We start from the raw sequence: 16463 nt of genomic DNA on the forward strand, positions 1-16463 counted from the left end.
TCAAAACACAGCAATAAAGGTGGCAACTGGCAGGAGACATCTCAACTAGTACAGTGTAGAGAGCACCCCCCACCCCTCCTAATACACACACAGAGATGACGAGGGCAAAAAAGAAAAATCACATTCACATCTTACATTTACAGTCTACACCGATCGGGTTGGTTGCAACATCATCTTTTGAATCATCAGTGTCCTGCAGACCTGCACTCCCACTGTGCATTTCACTGCAAGCAGTGTCCAGCTCCCGCTGCCCAAGAAGCAAGAACCGGCCATCATGGTAGCAGCAGAGGAGGCCAAGCATGGAGGAGCCGCCTCTCCTCACCCTCTCCACGTCGTGGTGTTCCCGTGGCTGGCGTTCGGCCACATGATCCCGTTCCTCGAGCTCTCCAAGCGCCTGGCGCGGCGCGGCCACGCCGTCACCTTCGTGTCCACGCCGCGGAACGCCGCAAGGCTCGGCGCCGTCCCGCCGGAGCTGTCCGCGCGCCTCCGCGTCGCCGCGCTGGAGCTGCCGGGCGTCGAGGGGCTGCCCCGCGGCGCCGAGTCCACCGCCGACGTCCCGCCCGAGAACGTCGGCCTGCTCAAGAAGGCCTTCGACGGCCTCGCCGCGCCGTTCGCTGACCTCGTCGCCAAGGCCTGCGCCGGCGCCAACGGCGACGCCGCCGCGGGGTTCTCGAGGAAGCCCGACTTCATCATCATCGACTTCGCGCAGAATTGGATCTGGCCAATCGCCGAGGAACACGAGGTAAGAGATTGCATAATTTGCATAGCGCTTGTTTCTAGCCACTTGTTCGCAGAGGGGAGCTGCCCTCCGACGTTTGCAGAGGGGGGAACTTTCAAGAGTTCGTCCTTGCGATGAACAAGTTCTCCGGCCCAATTCCTGCGAGCCTCGTGTGGCTTAACGTTGGTTCCAACCAGTTAACCGGACACGTATCGAGCTTGGGGCCGTACCCGCAGCTTGTGGAAGCAGATTTTGTGAGGAACAGACTTCATGGGCATGTGTCCAAGGCCTGGGCTTCAAGTGTCAATCTGACCGTACTGAACCTGTCAAGAAACATGATAGCTGGAAGCTTGCCACCTGAGCTTTCAAACCTGGTAATGTTGGAGGTACTCCTGCTCCACACCAACAAACTGACAGGCAGGACACCACCAGAGTTAAGCAATCTGCGCAACCTGTAAAAGCTCAATTTATCGCAAAACCAATTTTCAGGTGGTATACCACCTGAATTTGGTCAGATGAGCAATCTTCAGTATCTCGTTATATCGATGAATGAGTTGAGTGGACCGATACCGCAGGAGCTTGGGAGTTGCAATGGGCTTCTATCATTGCTTATCAGCAGCAATAACTTGAGCGGAGAATTGCCGGTGACCATGGGTAATCCGGGGAACCTGCAGCTCGTGTTGGATGTGAGCAAGAACAGACTCACAGATGGGCTACCCAGCCAGCTCGGGAACTTGGTGAAGTTGGAGACATTGAACCTCTCCCATAATGACTTCAATGGGAGCATTCCATCTTCTTTTGCCAGCATGGTTAGTTTATCAGCACTTGATGTGTCATACAACAACTTGGAAGGGCCCCTTCCAACAGGGCAACTATTTCGGAATGCCTCAATAGGATGGTTCCTCCACAACAATGGACTTTGTGGTAACCTCTCCGGCCTTCCAAAATGCTCTTCAGACCCAAAACTGGAACACACCACAACTATTCGCAGTTTGGTGTTGAGCATTTCCATTCCTTTATGCATCGTTACTGTTCTTGCAACTTTTGGAGTAATTATGGTTAAGAGAAGTAAGACACCACAAAGGACTGCAGCCCCGGATAAAAGAGAGGTGCTTTCGGTGTGGAATTTCGATGGGAAACTAGCATTTGAGGATATCATTAAGGCAACAGAAAATTTCAGTGAAAGGTACATCGTTGGGTCAGGAGGGTATTGCACTGTCTACAAAGTTCAACTTCAAGAGGGGCGATTGGTTGCAGTGAAAAAGCTTCATGAAACCGAAGAAGAGATTAGTGATCAAAAGAGATTTATCAGAGAATCGAAGTGTTAACAAAGATTCGGCATCAGAGTTCGTCAAGTTGTACGGGTTTTGCTCTCATCATCTGTACAAATTTCTAGTATATGATTACATTGACAGAGGAAATCTTCATGAAACACTGGAAAATGATGATCTAGCAAAGGAGCTAAACTGGCAGAGGCGAGCTGCCATTGCAAGAGACATCGCCCAAGCTATGTGCTACTTACACCATGAATGCAACCCACCAATAATTCATCGTGACATAACAAGTAACAACATCTTTCTCGATGCAGATTTTAAGGCTTATGTTGCAGACTTTGGCATAGCAAGGATTATAAAACCTGATTCATCGAACTGGAGCGAACTAGCAGGGACTTATGGTTACATAGCACCAGGTATGTTGTTAACTAGTTTCTGCTTGCACCTAGCAAATATATAAAAATATTTTTTTCTCAGACCATCATCCTAATAGTTTGTAATTTTGGTTCTTGTGCTCTCTTCTAATGCAGCATACACATCTGTGGTGACGGCGAAATGCGATGTCTATAGCCAGTGGCGAAGCTACGTGTTGGCGTTGGGGTCAGCCGACCCCGACGATCCACAAAAGAGCACTTGTGCCCAGCATTTTTTCACCACGTTGGACCCCAGTAAAAAAATTGAATGACCCCGGTCCAGCAGCCCAGCACACGCAAAGCTTGTAATTGTAGATGGGCCCAAGCCTCAAGCCAAAGCCAATGTCTACGTACAACAACAAGCCAGGCACAAAGGCGCACACTGCTTGGCCCATGTCCACACCAGGCCACCAAGGTCCAATACTCCAATTGGTAGACCAAAAGACAGATCGCAACTTGGAAAAAATAGATCGACTCTTCCCCTTCTCTCTTCTTTTTCATCTTGCTCCGACCTGGCGAGGCGGCGACCCGCCCTAACCTTGTCCATCCATCTTGCCATCTCGTGCATCCTCTCCTCATCTCATCGATCACCGTGATGGAGCCTAGGAGGTACCAGGTAACCTCAATTCCTCAGCGTCAATTGGCAATCTGATTTCCCTATTTTATTAAACAAGCGAAAAAAAAATCTGCAGAGTTGAAGAGATGTAGGGATCCTTGGGTTTTTGTAATTATTAATTCAGTTATGCGATGAGAAAGGACTAAAGGAGAAGCAAAGAGGAATTTTTTTTGTTTGTAACCAGGGAAAAAGCTTTGTTTTTTAGCTGTATTCCTCGTTCCAACAAGATGCCAGGTAAAGAGATTGCATAATAGTGACTACTTTAGTGTTGCGTTCAGTATCTAATTTAGTGTTTATTTGTGTTGACTAATTTTTTAGGCAATCAAAGCACAATGGAGCGATTTTTGAAAAGAAAATTGCCCCTAGCTGATGATAACGATGAGAATCTTCATAGATGCACTTCAAGAAGAGATGGCACTGCACCAAACGCCAATCATTTTACTCATCTTTCTTCACGGGTCTCACGACAGGAGGTAAATTTTGATGAACTTCCATATGATCCAGCAGATAGAAGGAGAATATCAGATTATATAGGCGCAGTAGCTAAAAAGAATGATGATTCTAGTGATTTTTTTTGACATGGTATCCTTATTGCTTACTGTGGCGGGTGCTTCTTGCAAACGTAAATATATGATTCGAGAAAGTCAACAGGAGAGAGTGAAAAAAGCCATAGGCAGTGGACAGCTTAGTAGTGGAATTGGATTAAATCAAGAATAGGACCTTCAAAGAGCTGGAGACACACGTTGGGGTTCTCATTATAAAACCCTCAAGAGCCTTAACAATCTGTACCCTGAAGTTATTGAAGTGCTCCATTATGTTGAAAAAGAAGGTCCAAGTGATGCAAAGAGACGTCAAGCTCGTGGTCTCTTGAACTATCTCAAAGATTTTGATTTTGTGTTCCATTTACAGTTAATGTTGCTTATTCTAGGACATGCAAATTCTTTGTCACTGTCATTGCAAAGGAAGGATAAAGACATCTTAGAGGCCATGTTAGAGGCAAAGTTAACCAAGCAAAAATTTCAGCAAATTAGAGATGATGGCTGGGACTCTTTATTGGAGGCCATATACTCCTTTTGTGAAGAACATGGCATTCCTAAGGTTGATATGGAGGACTATATTGATCGTCATAATCCAAGAAAAAAGACCAATCGCACCATCTATCAACATTATAGATATGATTGCTTGAATCCAATTATTGACTTGCAGCTTGCAGAGTTCAGTGACCGTTTTAATGAGGTAAATTCTAAACTGCTTACTCAGATTGCTGCTTTCAGTCCCAAAAATTCTTTTGAGGCTTTCAAAGTTGAAAGCTTGATGGAGTTGGCTAAGTCGTACCCCGATGATTTTAATTCAACACAACTGAAAGATCTTGGACTTGAGCTTCCTATTTACATTGATAATGTGCGAGCTGATGAAAGATTTGCCAATTTGGATACTATTTCTGAACTTGCTAAGCTGATGGTGCGGACAAAAAAGGATCTTGCGTTTTCTTTGGTCTATCGGCTTCTCAAGTTAATACTAGTTCTTCCTGTTGCCACTGCATCAGTTGAGAGATGATTTTCAGCAATGAAAATTGTGAAGACAATATTGCGAAATCGTATTGGTGATGAATTTATGAGTCATTGTATCATATGCTTTGTAGAACAAGGATTTCTAGCCACAATTCTAATCGAAGATGTAATTGTTCGCTTTAACACGATGGAGGACCGTAACCGTAGAGGGCAGCCATAGGATTGAATGCTTACTTTGTATTTGTCACAATATGTGAATGTCCTTTATCATATCATTTTATTGATATTAATATTTTGCATGGTACTATATTTTACCAAATTTGTATTGTAAGTTTGTGCCGACCCCGGTGGCATTTTATCCTGGCTTCGCCCCTGTGTGGTTGTGCTGGAGATTGTGATGAGGAGATACCCTAGGGAGCTGCAATCCCTTGCTTCCCTGGGAGAGCTTAATGATCTTGCGATGGATCTATTGGACCAGCGCCCATCGTCGCCAACAGGTTTGGAGAAGAAAGAAATTGCTCTGCTCATCGAAGTGGCATTTGCTTGCCTACAAACTTCTCCCCAGTCAAGACCAGAAATGCAAGATGTCTATCAGAAACTGATTCACCACCAACCTTCATATTTTGCCTCACCTTCAGGTACACTCGCACTAGGACAAATAGCAGATGGCGAAGTGTAGTGTAAATTGTACTGTCACGAGGATAAATGGTCTCGATTTTGAGAAGCTGAGAGTTGTATAATCCATGATTATGAGCTTTACTACTTCACCGAAGAAAAGTATCAATATTGAATAAACTGTAAAGTCCAACGAAGTAGTATGTGGCCCTACATGCGCATCAAAGCAATATCATTGCTGCTAGTATGATTCCATTTAATTTTGAAAAAAACTTTTTTGTAAAATAATGTTTATAAAAGTATAAAAACATTTATTACTAGCATCATGGTTCAAGGTTCCTTCTGAATAAGAATAGTTGCTGTCTTGTGTGGAATCAAATTGAGATCTGGTGCGGACGGGCTATTGGCCCAGTGGTAAAGCCCCAGCGTGGGAGGCAGCCGGTCGGGGTTCGCACCGCACCTCGCCATATTTTTTTTCGGAGTTTTCTTCAGCAATGGGATGATGTGCCCGTCACTTTGCACTCAGTAGTCTGTGTGTAGGTTGTAATTTAAAGTTAAATAGAAAGTGCATGTGGTGTATGGTGTGAGTTCAGATGCTACAGTTTTTAAAAATGAGATCTGCTACAATAGCAGCTTCACCATGACGACTGCATCAATTTATGAGCATTACCACAGTGTTTCTAATCTGCTGGGACCTCCCAACGGCATCCCATTCCCATGTAGGCTCCGAAACACTTGCATGTGGGGAAAATTCTATAGGTGTTTAATCTTTTGGCAGTTTGATAGTTTATTATAATACTTCAGCCTCTTAGCAGCTTGAATGTACTATTTCAACATATATCGTTTAAAAATTTCACGTGCAAAATGTTGAGCTAATCTTCTTAATACGATTCGTGCACCAAAAGGTCGGTGGCGATAGTGGCCACGTCAGCGCAGTTCACCTCGGCCGTCGGATCGGCCCATGGACGGCCTGGATCACGCGTTACCTGTTTTTTTTCAAAAAGAACCCTGAATTCAGTAGAAATCAGCCCGCAGTCCCTCCGCGCCTCGCCAGCCGCCCCCGCTCGTGCGCCGCCGCTGCGCCTGGAGGAGCTGCCGCCGGCGCGGCGAAGCTCGAGGAGGGTGCCACCACCGCCATAGCCGGACGTCGAGGCTGCCAGATCCGGCTGCCGCCGCCACGGGCGGAGCTCGAGGCCACCGGATCTGGCCAGCCCCGCCGTCTCCCCGCGGTGCCGAGCTCCAGGCCGCCAGATCTGCCCAGCCCCGCCGTCTGCCGTCGAGGCCGCCCGATAGAGCTGCAGCTCGCCGCCCCGCTGCCCGCCACCAGACAGAGAGGGAGGGAGAGAGGGAGAGCAAGGAGACCGAGCCACAGCGCCTGCCACGCGCGCTCGCCCACAGCGCGCTCGCCGGCCCCCGCTCCCCGCGCGAGGGCCTCAGCCGCGACGCCGTGGCCCCAGCGGATCTGGCCAGCCCCGCCGTCCGCCCGCCTCGCCTCCGTCGGGAGTTGGCCGCAGCGAGGCCCGTCCACACCGCACAGCTCCGCGGCTGTGGGGAGGGAGGAGGGGAGGGGCGTAGCGGCCGGGGAGGGAGGAGCGGAGGGGCACAATGGCCGGGGAGGGACGATGGGAGGGGCGGCGCTCCCGGCGTAGCAAGCAGGGGAGGGGCGCCTCGCGTGCGGAGAGAGAGAGAGACCTCGCCCATGCCGTCCGCCGAGGGAGAGCAGCCTGGAGGCCTGAAGGAGCTGGACTACCTACAGCCGCCAAGCCTGCGCCGTCTCCAGCTAGCTCGCTCGCTCCGCTAGAGCTCATCAGCGTGTGCTCGATATCGCCCAAGGTCGCTTCGCCGCTTGAGCATGCCCAGAGCCGCACTGCTTGCCCGCGTGCAGGAGATGCGATAACCAAGAAGGGGTAGAAAGAAGATGAATGCGCAGCCGCATCTCATTCTCATCCGTGCGCAACGATGGATTGGGCAGTGGGTCCCACGCACGTGGTGGATGCCACGGCCACCCAGCGTCCCAGCAGCGTCCCACCATGCCAAGGAAGCTTCGAGGAAGCCGCCTCCCCTGCCCATCTATCGGCAAGTGTTTGTCTCCGGTATATACTTGGTCGTTAGATGTGACACGACACCTTCAATCTTTTAATATCCTAATCTATTCCCAATTAACATTAAGGTAGATACATTAAGCTAAATTTCAAATCACATCATTCTAAATTTCATAAAAACAAGCATAATCGATATCATTATATTTACTAGAAAATCGTAGCCAGGAGGCATTTCGTTGTTGGACTATTTCGAGATAGTTTGATCCTTGACATAATGACATGATCTACATTTTTAGAAATTGTAGTAAACATCGGAAATGCGAATTGGAATCTTTGATGATTCGAAAAGAGACATCATCGAGCCACGTCGACAGCAAATCTCGGCCGTTGCATCGCGCGACGGATGGTCCAGATTGGGCTGGTGGCCAGCAAATTTGCAAAAAGAAGCCCTCGGATTTTATAAAAATCATGCCCGCTGTCCCTCTCTCCTCTCAGACTGGCAGTACAATCCTCCTCTAAGGTAATTTTTTGAAAGCCCCTGTGTTCTTTAACAAAAATAACCCGCACTACATCCCTCTCTCTGAGGTACTTTTTACTCCACATTCAAAAAATCTACAAATTTCATATAAAGAATATAGAATTCAATGCTCTTTTCCAATTCTCCTACACAAATTTTCACATTTCAACCGAACATACACTTCAAAACAAAATATGCCTAATATTACAGAATCTACAACATTTATTTAAGAAAAATATTTATCCTACCACAAGTTAAAAAATAAAAAAACGTAGCACAGGTACATCCACTGTCCGCCAGCCATGGAAAGGCACCGGAGGAAGGAGCAGGAGAGGGCAGAGTGCCGGGTGCCGCAGCTACGCCACTACGCGCCCGCCATGGAAAGGCACCGGAGGAAGGAGCAGGAGAGGGCGGAGTGCCGGGTGCCGCAGCTACGCCACTACGGTCGAGCTCGAGCAAGCACGCGCGATGGCGCTGCCCTCCCCGAACCAAGACACCTACGTGAAAACAACAAAGCGACAAATTTGCCTTGCCTATGTCGCCTAAGAAAAAATTAAAGAGCTACCTACATAAAATAACTATTACTCTACATATTAGTTTATGTACCACTAAAGTTGTAAGTAATAATTATAATGTCGGAGCTCACTAAAAAAAATAACTAACACAGGCAAGAGATCTCAAAATCAACGGATAAGAAGCCCCAGTACCCATCCGATCCTTAGCTACCTCAACTTACTATAGCAGACGGAAAATCAGAGGCCCATCTGCAGTGGAAGCAGTCTACACACTGGCCATACGCGGCAACGCCGCTAGCATTTCTAGGACATTACATATTGTTGAACAAGGTTTCTTAATTGTTAAATAAAGTCTCTAAAGATGTTGAGTGCACAAGAAATATCTCTACTGAGCATGTAAAAAGTGTTGAACACAAATTTTTTTCTAAATTATCCCAATAGGTTTTAACAAATTTGATGAAAAGAAACCCCACGGAGCAGGACTCCGAGTTTGACGCGGACTTGGAAAGCCGAGTTCGAATCCGACTCGCCATGTCAGGCTGTCACCCGTGGGTGTACAAAACCAGAACCTCGCGGCCGCACGGCGCCCGCGCCATTCTCCCATCACCGCCGCGCCCTTCTCCCATCACCGCCGCGCCCTTCTTCTCCAAGGCTTTCCGATCCTGAATCCGACCGCGCACGGCGGCGGCACATGGAGCCGTCCTGCTCCGTAGCCTCGCCGCTTCCGGTGGAGCGGCTCCAGGGCGACGTTCTCGCCGAGCTGGACGAAGCCGCGCCGCCGCCGCCGCCGCCGCCGCCGCGCGTGCCGGTGGCGTGTCTCGACGGGGAAGTTCGCGACGAGTTCCTGCGGTTCCTCGAGGAGTCGCGGGTCGCGGCTGCTGCTGCCGTAGAACCGGAGCGGCAAGAGCCGCGTGTCGGCGGCGGCGGCGGTGCCGACGGATACGATGACGGCGGCCTCGTGGTGGACGACGACCACGGAAGCTTCGTAGACGACCGTGGCGAGGATGGCGACGGCGACGTCGGTGACGGTGCCAGCGCCATGGTGGAGGAGGACGACGAGGACGCGGAGGCGGTGCTCGAGCTGCTGCTGCCACACATCCTGGACCTCCCGGCGTTCAGGGCGCGCGCGGCGGCGCCGGCGCCGTCTTCTAGCTCTGACGAAGAGATGACCTCAGTAGAAGAAGAGGGCGCGAGTCTACGATCAGCTGCTGCCTAGTGATTGCAGATTCAGACATCTGACATCTCCTGATTATTAATCTGCTCTTTGATCATCTGAAAACAGAGTAACTCTGTATCACGGTTCAGCGTCAGATACACAACTCTGATTTTTTCACCTACCAGTTCTGGAGCATTGAAGTATAGTTTGCTAATCAATGGGGAAATTCATTTTTGTGCATGATTCAAACTTTTAAAGTTATTTTCTTTTACCATGCGATATATGGAGAGACAGGAGCAACAGCGCAACGCCTGAAGTAATCCCTGAGCAAACAGAAGTAAACAACGAAATTCATAGACAAAAGTGGTATCACCTAGAATCAAAAAACAACAACGAAACCTCAACTAATATGTTGTAATAGGGGCTCTGCCGCCTCCATGTAACCTTTCAAATCGTGGAAAGAAAGGGATTGTTCCCTAGTTAAATAATTGCATTATTATGATACAACAAAAAAATGAAAGACCATTAAATGTGACTCAATTCAGCAATATTGCCATAATTGAATAGATTGACATAAACTCATGTCACATTCATTGGTCTAGTGAGAGCATCAGTCGCAGCTGCAGCCTGCAGGAAAAATATATACGGGAGCCAAAACATATGAAAACATCTCCAAGAACAATGTTACACATCAGGTAGTTATTATTTTGCATCTAGCATCACTGAGGACTGCAGGGGATCTCATAATAACAATCAAATTCTACCCAGCAAGTCAGTACAATCGATGGATGCTGTAGGCAATTTGCTCCTAGGAATTTCATAAGAGAGACTACAAGTATACAACAATGGAGAACTGTGTTGTCGAACAGCATGTTGAAATAGAAGTGGCAATCTTTCTAGACTGCCATCAAAACTGAACATAATCTGGGCACACGAAGCTGCATGATAAATGCGCAGGCAAGATCAGAAAATTACTAATAGCTAATTATTTCAATAGAAAGAAGAAAGATAAAAAATACTAGTAGAAAAAAGATAAAAAATTTATTAATAGCTAATGATTTCAATGGGATGAAAAAATTGCTTAGAAAAATACATGCATTATGTCTAGATTACAAATCATTATTGTCATCTAAGAAAGGATTGCATAACATTATTAATAATCATTATTTGTGGATAACAATGTATTTTTGCCTTAACAATATTCTACAGCTACTGCAAAACTTCAGGTGTGGTATACTACCTCAAACAAAGGCAGCAAGCCATCTCATCTCTGAGCCGTTTCCATTTGATAAATAATAGATCTTTTTCCACTTCTCTTCTGAAAAACTCTCACGCCGAATGATCTTTTGCCTGGCCAAGAAGTAGATTTCCAATGCTCATTGATTGAACTAACAAGTAATATATACACTTGGAAACTTGTGCGAGCATATGCCAGAGTCAGCCGAGGCAGAAAATACAACACTACCACCAGTTTTTTTTAAAAAATGACAATTTTCTAAAAGGACTACCTCATATAATAGTAACACACAGTCTCAGCTTCTTCTAAGGTGTAACGTGGAAACATCAAACGAGCGTCAGAAGGAACATCTGGAAGCTCCTGCCGTAGTTTGCCAACAGCCGTTGAGTGTGAAAAGGCTCCTACCATCATATCATTGTGTAACATTGACCTATAAGCATTGACCTGTTGAAAATTAAGAAACAAGTGTAACATTAAGAAACAAGTGTCACACGACCTACACAAAACCTCATCTTACATATGTATTTTGATTTTCAAGACAAAAAACAGTTACTATCATGAGCTGTGAACTATGCACAGGAAATCAAGTACTAATGTTAGAAGTGCTACAATGCACATTGAACACACACCTGATAAATTTTTACAGATTACCAGCTAGAAAAAAATGTACACCTTCATTTTTTTTATTAAAGAAAACTCCCAAACCATATACTTGCTATATCAGGCAACATAACAGAGCACATGAGAGGTTACAGAAGATAAGAGAATGAATACACATAAATGGGTAAGAACCTTAACAATTTTTACTAACCACAACCAAAAAACATGAAAATAAGCAGAAAGGATATGCAACCATTTTCTGCTTTCAAATGAGGATGCTGAGGGGCATAAAGGAATGTAATGCTTGAACATTATGTAAGCAGCTCAGTGCAACAAACCATTGTAAGCTCTTTCGCATGGATTGGTCGACAAGATCTAACAGTTACGGGCTCCTGAAACTCACTGAATGTAAACCAACTATTGTACTGCACAAGACACAGAAAACATTCCATGTAATCGGGTGTTTAATCCAGATAACCATCAGTAATTGACGTCACAACAGCCAGTTCAATTATGATCTCAACACTTGAACTTACCTGATCAATTGCAAACAATACAGGCACATCTTTAACAAGGGATAGTTCCTTCCTTAAGCGAACTACAACACCAACAGAAGCATGCGTGTGGGTTATCCCAGTCTGGATGAGATCATACAATGTGGACCCTTCAGGCATTTCCACTGTGTCAGCCCCTTTCATCTTTCCAACACCAGCACCTTCTCCCAGGGGGATAGGCTCGAAAATTTGACATGGTAATTGCAGTAATCGTGTTTCGTTGTACTTCAAGAAATCCTGAAGCAGCAATAGAGACATATTTAGAGGAATGTTTTTTTTTCTATCCAGCATGCTTTAGTAGCAAGGTATTCCTAGATATGCATCCTATTTGCATGATACATACGAGGCTTAAGATGTACTATGTTCTAATTATAAAAACGATGTTGTGGATATGCCGTACATGCCGACACCAATTATCTTTCAAAATATTCAGATTGAACACATATAATTGATAAGTACATAAATGTATCCAAAGCACTTTCATGGCATTGATTTCAATAGGATCTATAATATGCCATGATAAAAATTAGTGGTGAGCTTTTTTTTTTTGAGAGGGTGAGCTTCGCATTTTGAGGCTGTGTATGTTCAAAACATCACAGATCATCTGCTTTCTAGCATTAATGTGTACACTTAATATATAATCCATGGAGCCAAGTAAAATAAAAGAAAATATATGCAATGATCACACATAAGTTTTGTCCTAATAACATATTATCAATAAACTGAAATTTGAGAAACCCAATTCGCTATGCCATAGGAAGTATGAGCTAATGATAGAAAATAGCATGAGTAAGACATGTTTAAAAAAGGAAATCAAATCTTTAAGCAAATCAGCAACCTTAACATATATTATATTTCGCAGTGACAATTTGTAAACAAAAGAGGCTCTAATAATACAAACTTAGATTTGATGTTAATTAATTATGCATGACCACCGCTCAACACATTGTATTCTTGGATTTGTTGTCACAGTTGATGCTTAATAGTACATCAAGAACACAACTACAAAATTAGGAGTGTGCAGGCAGATTACAAACCAGTAAAACAAGCAAAACATATAATAGTGCATTCTATTTGCATCCATAGAAACTGAAAAAAGAAAAGAGGAACGTGCAAGATAGTCTATTTGAGGTAACCAGAACATACAAATCACAGAGCTTAGCACCTGCAAGATCTTGGCAGCTTGTATTGGTGTATCAAACAAATCACTGTATGTGTTTCTATAGAAGAATCCTCCATGAGTCCAATCCTTCCCTTGTGGAACATAGAATACCAGCCATCCTTCAGTACGTGCCCAGTGGACAAGCATCGCAAGTGCAATGCTTTTACCGCAACTCCGTGGGCCATCCAAGACAATTTGTTTTTTGATATCTGAAAGCAGACAAGCAGGAGTTGAAAATATGGGATACAATGTTGCAGCAAATATACATCAGAGGATTCAGCAATGGACTAGGAAATTGAACAATTTCTTTGCTATTAATCTTGCTAGGTGAAAAATAATACCACTTCTTTCATTAAAGTTTCTTACTTTTCTTTTCCTCTGATAGTATACCTTATGAGCCAAAACGGAACTAGGCCGAACCAATGGACATATGAACTTAATTTCCAGTGCCAATTTTGAGAAAAAAGAAAGTTGCCATACCACTAATCAGTTAAGTAAGGAAATTGGACCTTTTTCTCGCTATTAATCTTGCTAGGTGAAAACTCATACCATTTTTAGAATTAATAAACCTAGTTCCTCAACGGCTTTTCTTGTATTTCCTTCTGATAGTATACATTCTGAGTCAAAAAGGAACTAGGCTGAATCAATGGATAGTTACCATCATTTCTAAGGTCAATTTTGAGAAATAGAAAGTAAAGTTGGCATACTATTACATCGGTTCAATCAAACCACAAGTATGATGCATGCTAATTGTTAACAGGAGTAGCATTTGCTTATTAATATTTTTCGCAAGAGATTAGCATGATGCCAATGCTATCAGCAACAATCGTGTTCACTAGAATCTGAAAGAACCCAAATCATCCATGCTAACAAAAGACTTAATCAGTGCAAACCATACAGGCAATGTACATACTACATGTAAAATGCACAGCATTTTTCTTCTGAAGCTAACACATTAATAAGAGGGAGCAGCACCGAAGAATCCAATATGTGTAAGTATCAACACTTTACACACCTTTGAGATTGGTTGTAACGGCCGGATCAACAATCCTACGGAAGTTATCCCTGAGATCTAGGAAGCTCTTCCTCACCATTACAGCACACCGTCTTGTCTCTTGAAACTCCTTCATCATCCCTGCTGGCAACCCTTCTGGTAACATGGCATTCCATTGATCCAAACTGAAAAGAAATCCCACATACATAGAAATGAAAGAAATTAATTCCAAACAATATCCAATAGCACAAAAAAAATCAATCTGAGCTATATTTAGTTTCCTGATTGCAGCAATGCATCTTATGGTCGTAACTGAATACTCTGTTACTTCAGACGAAAGAGGATACTAGAAAATACAACAGGATACAGAATGTTGCGACTATCTAAGTTGGACCAAGGTAAGATTTCATCATTTAGGCATACGCATTCAGAAAGGGATAGCAATTTAGTCAATGAGGAAAGCATCAAATGGACTCAAAGTTTGCGAAAATGAAACAGATCACAAAACTTGCTCAAATCAACAGGGCATCTAACTAGCATTAATCCCCAAACTCCACATTGGATCATAGATGAAGCAATGCACAGAAAACTCTACAGAGGATCAAATTCTAATTAAAATGATTTCTGACCACATCCCATACAATCTACCATTTCAAATTTGGATACCACAGTAATCTCTACCTGACAATTATTAATTTGGCCAGAGAGATCGCCCGTAAGATCCGAACCTCATTAGCGGTACCAACACAGAGAAAATCCAAGCGCATTTGGATCCAACTGAGAGGGAGGAGGGTGCCTACGTGAAGTCGACATAGACGTTGGCGTTGCGGTGCGCGAACGACCCGAACGTGTCGGTGAAGGCGAAGAGCGGCCGGCCACCTGGGCCGACGTCGAGCGCCGGGTCGTAGGTTGGGGGCAGCGGGTCCGTGGGCAGCTCGAACTCGGCGTCGAGGTCGTCGCCCCCGCCGCCGCCGGCGAACTCATCCCCATCGGCGTCGTCTGCCGACGCCCCGCCCCGCGGGTCCTTAGCGCGGACCTTGCCGCGGTTGGACGTGGACGACGCCGGCTTGCCCCCGCCCTTGGCCTTCGCGTAGGACCGGGAGGCCAGGAGGAGGGAGGCGAGCGCAGCGGGCGGGTCGGGGAGCGCGGTGGCGCGAGTGCCGCCGGAGGATGCCGCGGCGGCGGCGCGGCGGAGGAGGGGGCGGAGGAGCATTTCGGCGGCGGGGTTTAGGCCGGACGGCGGAGGATCGGGAAAGGGTTTCGACTTCGGAGCTTGATTGGACCCTTCCTGGGTCGTCTTGTGGTTGTGGGCCCTAATGGGCTTTCGATCTCGTTATTAATGGGCTAGATATTCCAAGAACAACTTGGCCCATATAGAAACCAATGGATAGTCGAAGTCGATGGGCTACGTAAGAATGCCCATTAAGCTGCTCCTGGTTTTTCTCCCTAAAAAAAAAAGCTGCTCCTGGTTTTGGGTGCAAACCAGTTGCAGTGGGATGATAGTCTTTCTAACGATCGGTTGGATTTGGTTTGCTTTCATGAAAGAAACCGTTTGATTTGGTTTGGGACAGTAGCAGCGTCGGGCGGCTATTGTGCATGTTTGCTTTGACTATCCCTTCTCATCGTCTTAGTTAGCAAGAGGGCGTAGCAACTAAGAACACAACCAGCACCAGACTCCTTCACGCATGTCTCCATCTTCCTCACTGCATCTGATGGGCGGTTTGGATTTTACGTGAGATGGAACAGTCCGAAGTGGTTTATGTCAGCATGTTTAAGTAAAATAGTTTGGTGCGGATTTATCACTACTAGAAAACAGGCCAGAGATCCCGACCAAAAGTACCAGTTGTTTTTTTTCAACCGGTGCTAATGTGAGGCATCAGCACCGGCTGCAACAGCAGCCGGTACTCGTGGCCTGTACCAGCCCGGCACTAGACATTGGGTACCGGGTCGTGGCATGACCCGGTTCCAATGCTTCAACATGGGCACCGGGTAGTGCCAGAAACCGGTACCAAATAGAGAAGGCGACAAAGACACCGGTTTGTGACATTGTCTGGTGCCTATTTTTCAGTCATTGGCACCGGGTGAACAAATGCACCGGCACCAAAAGATGTAGGCCCTTCCTTCTCGATACTTTTAAACCAGGCCGGCTCTTCTCGTCTACTCCTATCTCTCTACCTCTCCTCTCTCTCTACCTTATCCTTTCTCGCCTCGCGGGCGGCGCAGAGGCACGCGCAGCGGCGCCGGCCTCGCAGGCGCGGGGTGGAGCGCGGCACGCGCACGGAGCAGGGCGCAGCCTCGCCGCCGCTGCCACTGCGGGAGCAGGCCGGCACTGCCGCCGCCGTGGTGGAGCGCGAGGGCCGCACCACCGCCGCCGTGGTGGAGCTCCTGTATGGCCTGCATGGTGGCAGGCGAGAAGAGCAAGCTGCCCGGGGTGAGAAGGAAGCCGGACCCAGACCTCCTCGGCGCATAGACCCCCCCCCGCACGGAGGACTCTACCTCTCCCTACTCCGCCCACCCTCCTCGCCGCCGCGAAGAGGCT

The 16463-nt window shown here is 46.3% G+C and overlaps 1 protein-coding gene and 1 pseudogene across 1 annotated transcript; one reads left to right on the top strand and one right to left on the bottom strand.

Moving 5' to 3' along the window:
• The first annotated feature begins 274 nt into the window (after positions 1 to 274).
• Positions 275 to 5334, top strand: LOC120662351 (annotated as a pseudogene).
• A 4611-nt stretch (positions 5335 to 9945) lies between these two features.
• LOC120659650 lies at positions 9946 to 15176 on the bottom strand. The gene is made up of 8 exons (XM_039937853.1): positions 14725 to 15176; positions 13946 to 14109; positions 12934 to 13139; positions 11751 to 12005; positions 11553 to 11639; positions 10886 to 11058; positions 10618 to 10727; positions 9946 to 10315 (listed from the first exon to the last, which is right to left on the bottom strand). The coding sequence occupies exons 1-7, from the start codon at positions 15135 to 15137 to the stop codon at positions 10619 to 10621; spliced, it is 1407 nt and encodes a 468-aa protein (XP_039793787.1). The 5' UTR covers positions 15138 to 15176; the 3' UTR covers positions 9946 to 10315; position 10618.
• Between the last annotated feature and the right edge of the window lie 1287 nt (positions 15177 to 16463).

The sequence above is a fragment of the Panicum virgatum genome, chromosome 2N, assembly GCF_016808335.1.
Source record: "Panicum virgatum strain AP13 chromosome 2N, P.virgatum_v5, whole genome shotgun sequence".
Taxonomy (NCBI): Eukaryota; Viridiplantae; Streptophyta; class Magnoliopsida; order Poales; family Poaceae; genus Panicum; species Panicum virgatum.

What these genes read in the sequence shown, in the direction of transcription:
- LOC120659650 (XM_039937853.1), bottom strand. Translation starts at nt 15,137, where the DNA reads ATGCTCCTCCGCCCCCTCCTCCGCCGCGCCGCCGCCGCGGCATCCTCC. An exon ending in CGTTACAACCAATCTCAAAG is followed by an intron (nt 13,140 to 13,945) that starts GTGTGTAAAGTG and finishes GTCTGCTTTCAG; the next exon opens with ATATCAAAAAACAAATTGTC. An exon ending in AAGCTGCCAAGATCTTGCAG is followed by an intron (nt 12,006 to 12,933) that starts GTGCTAAGCTCT and finishes TTGCTGCTTCAG; the next exon opens with GATTTCTTGAAGTACAACGA.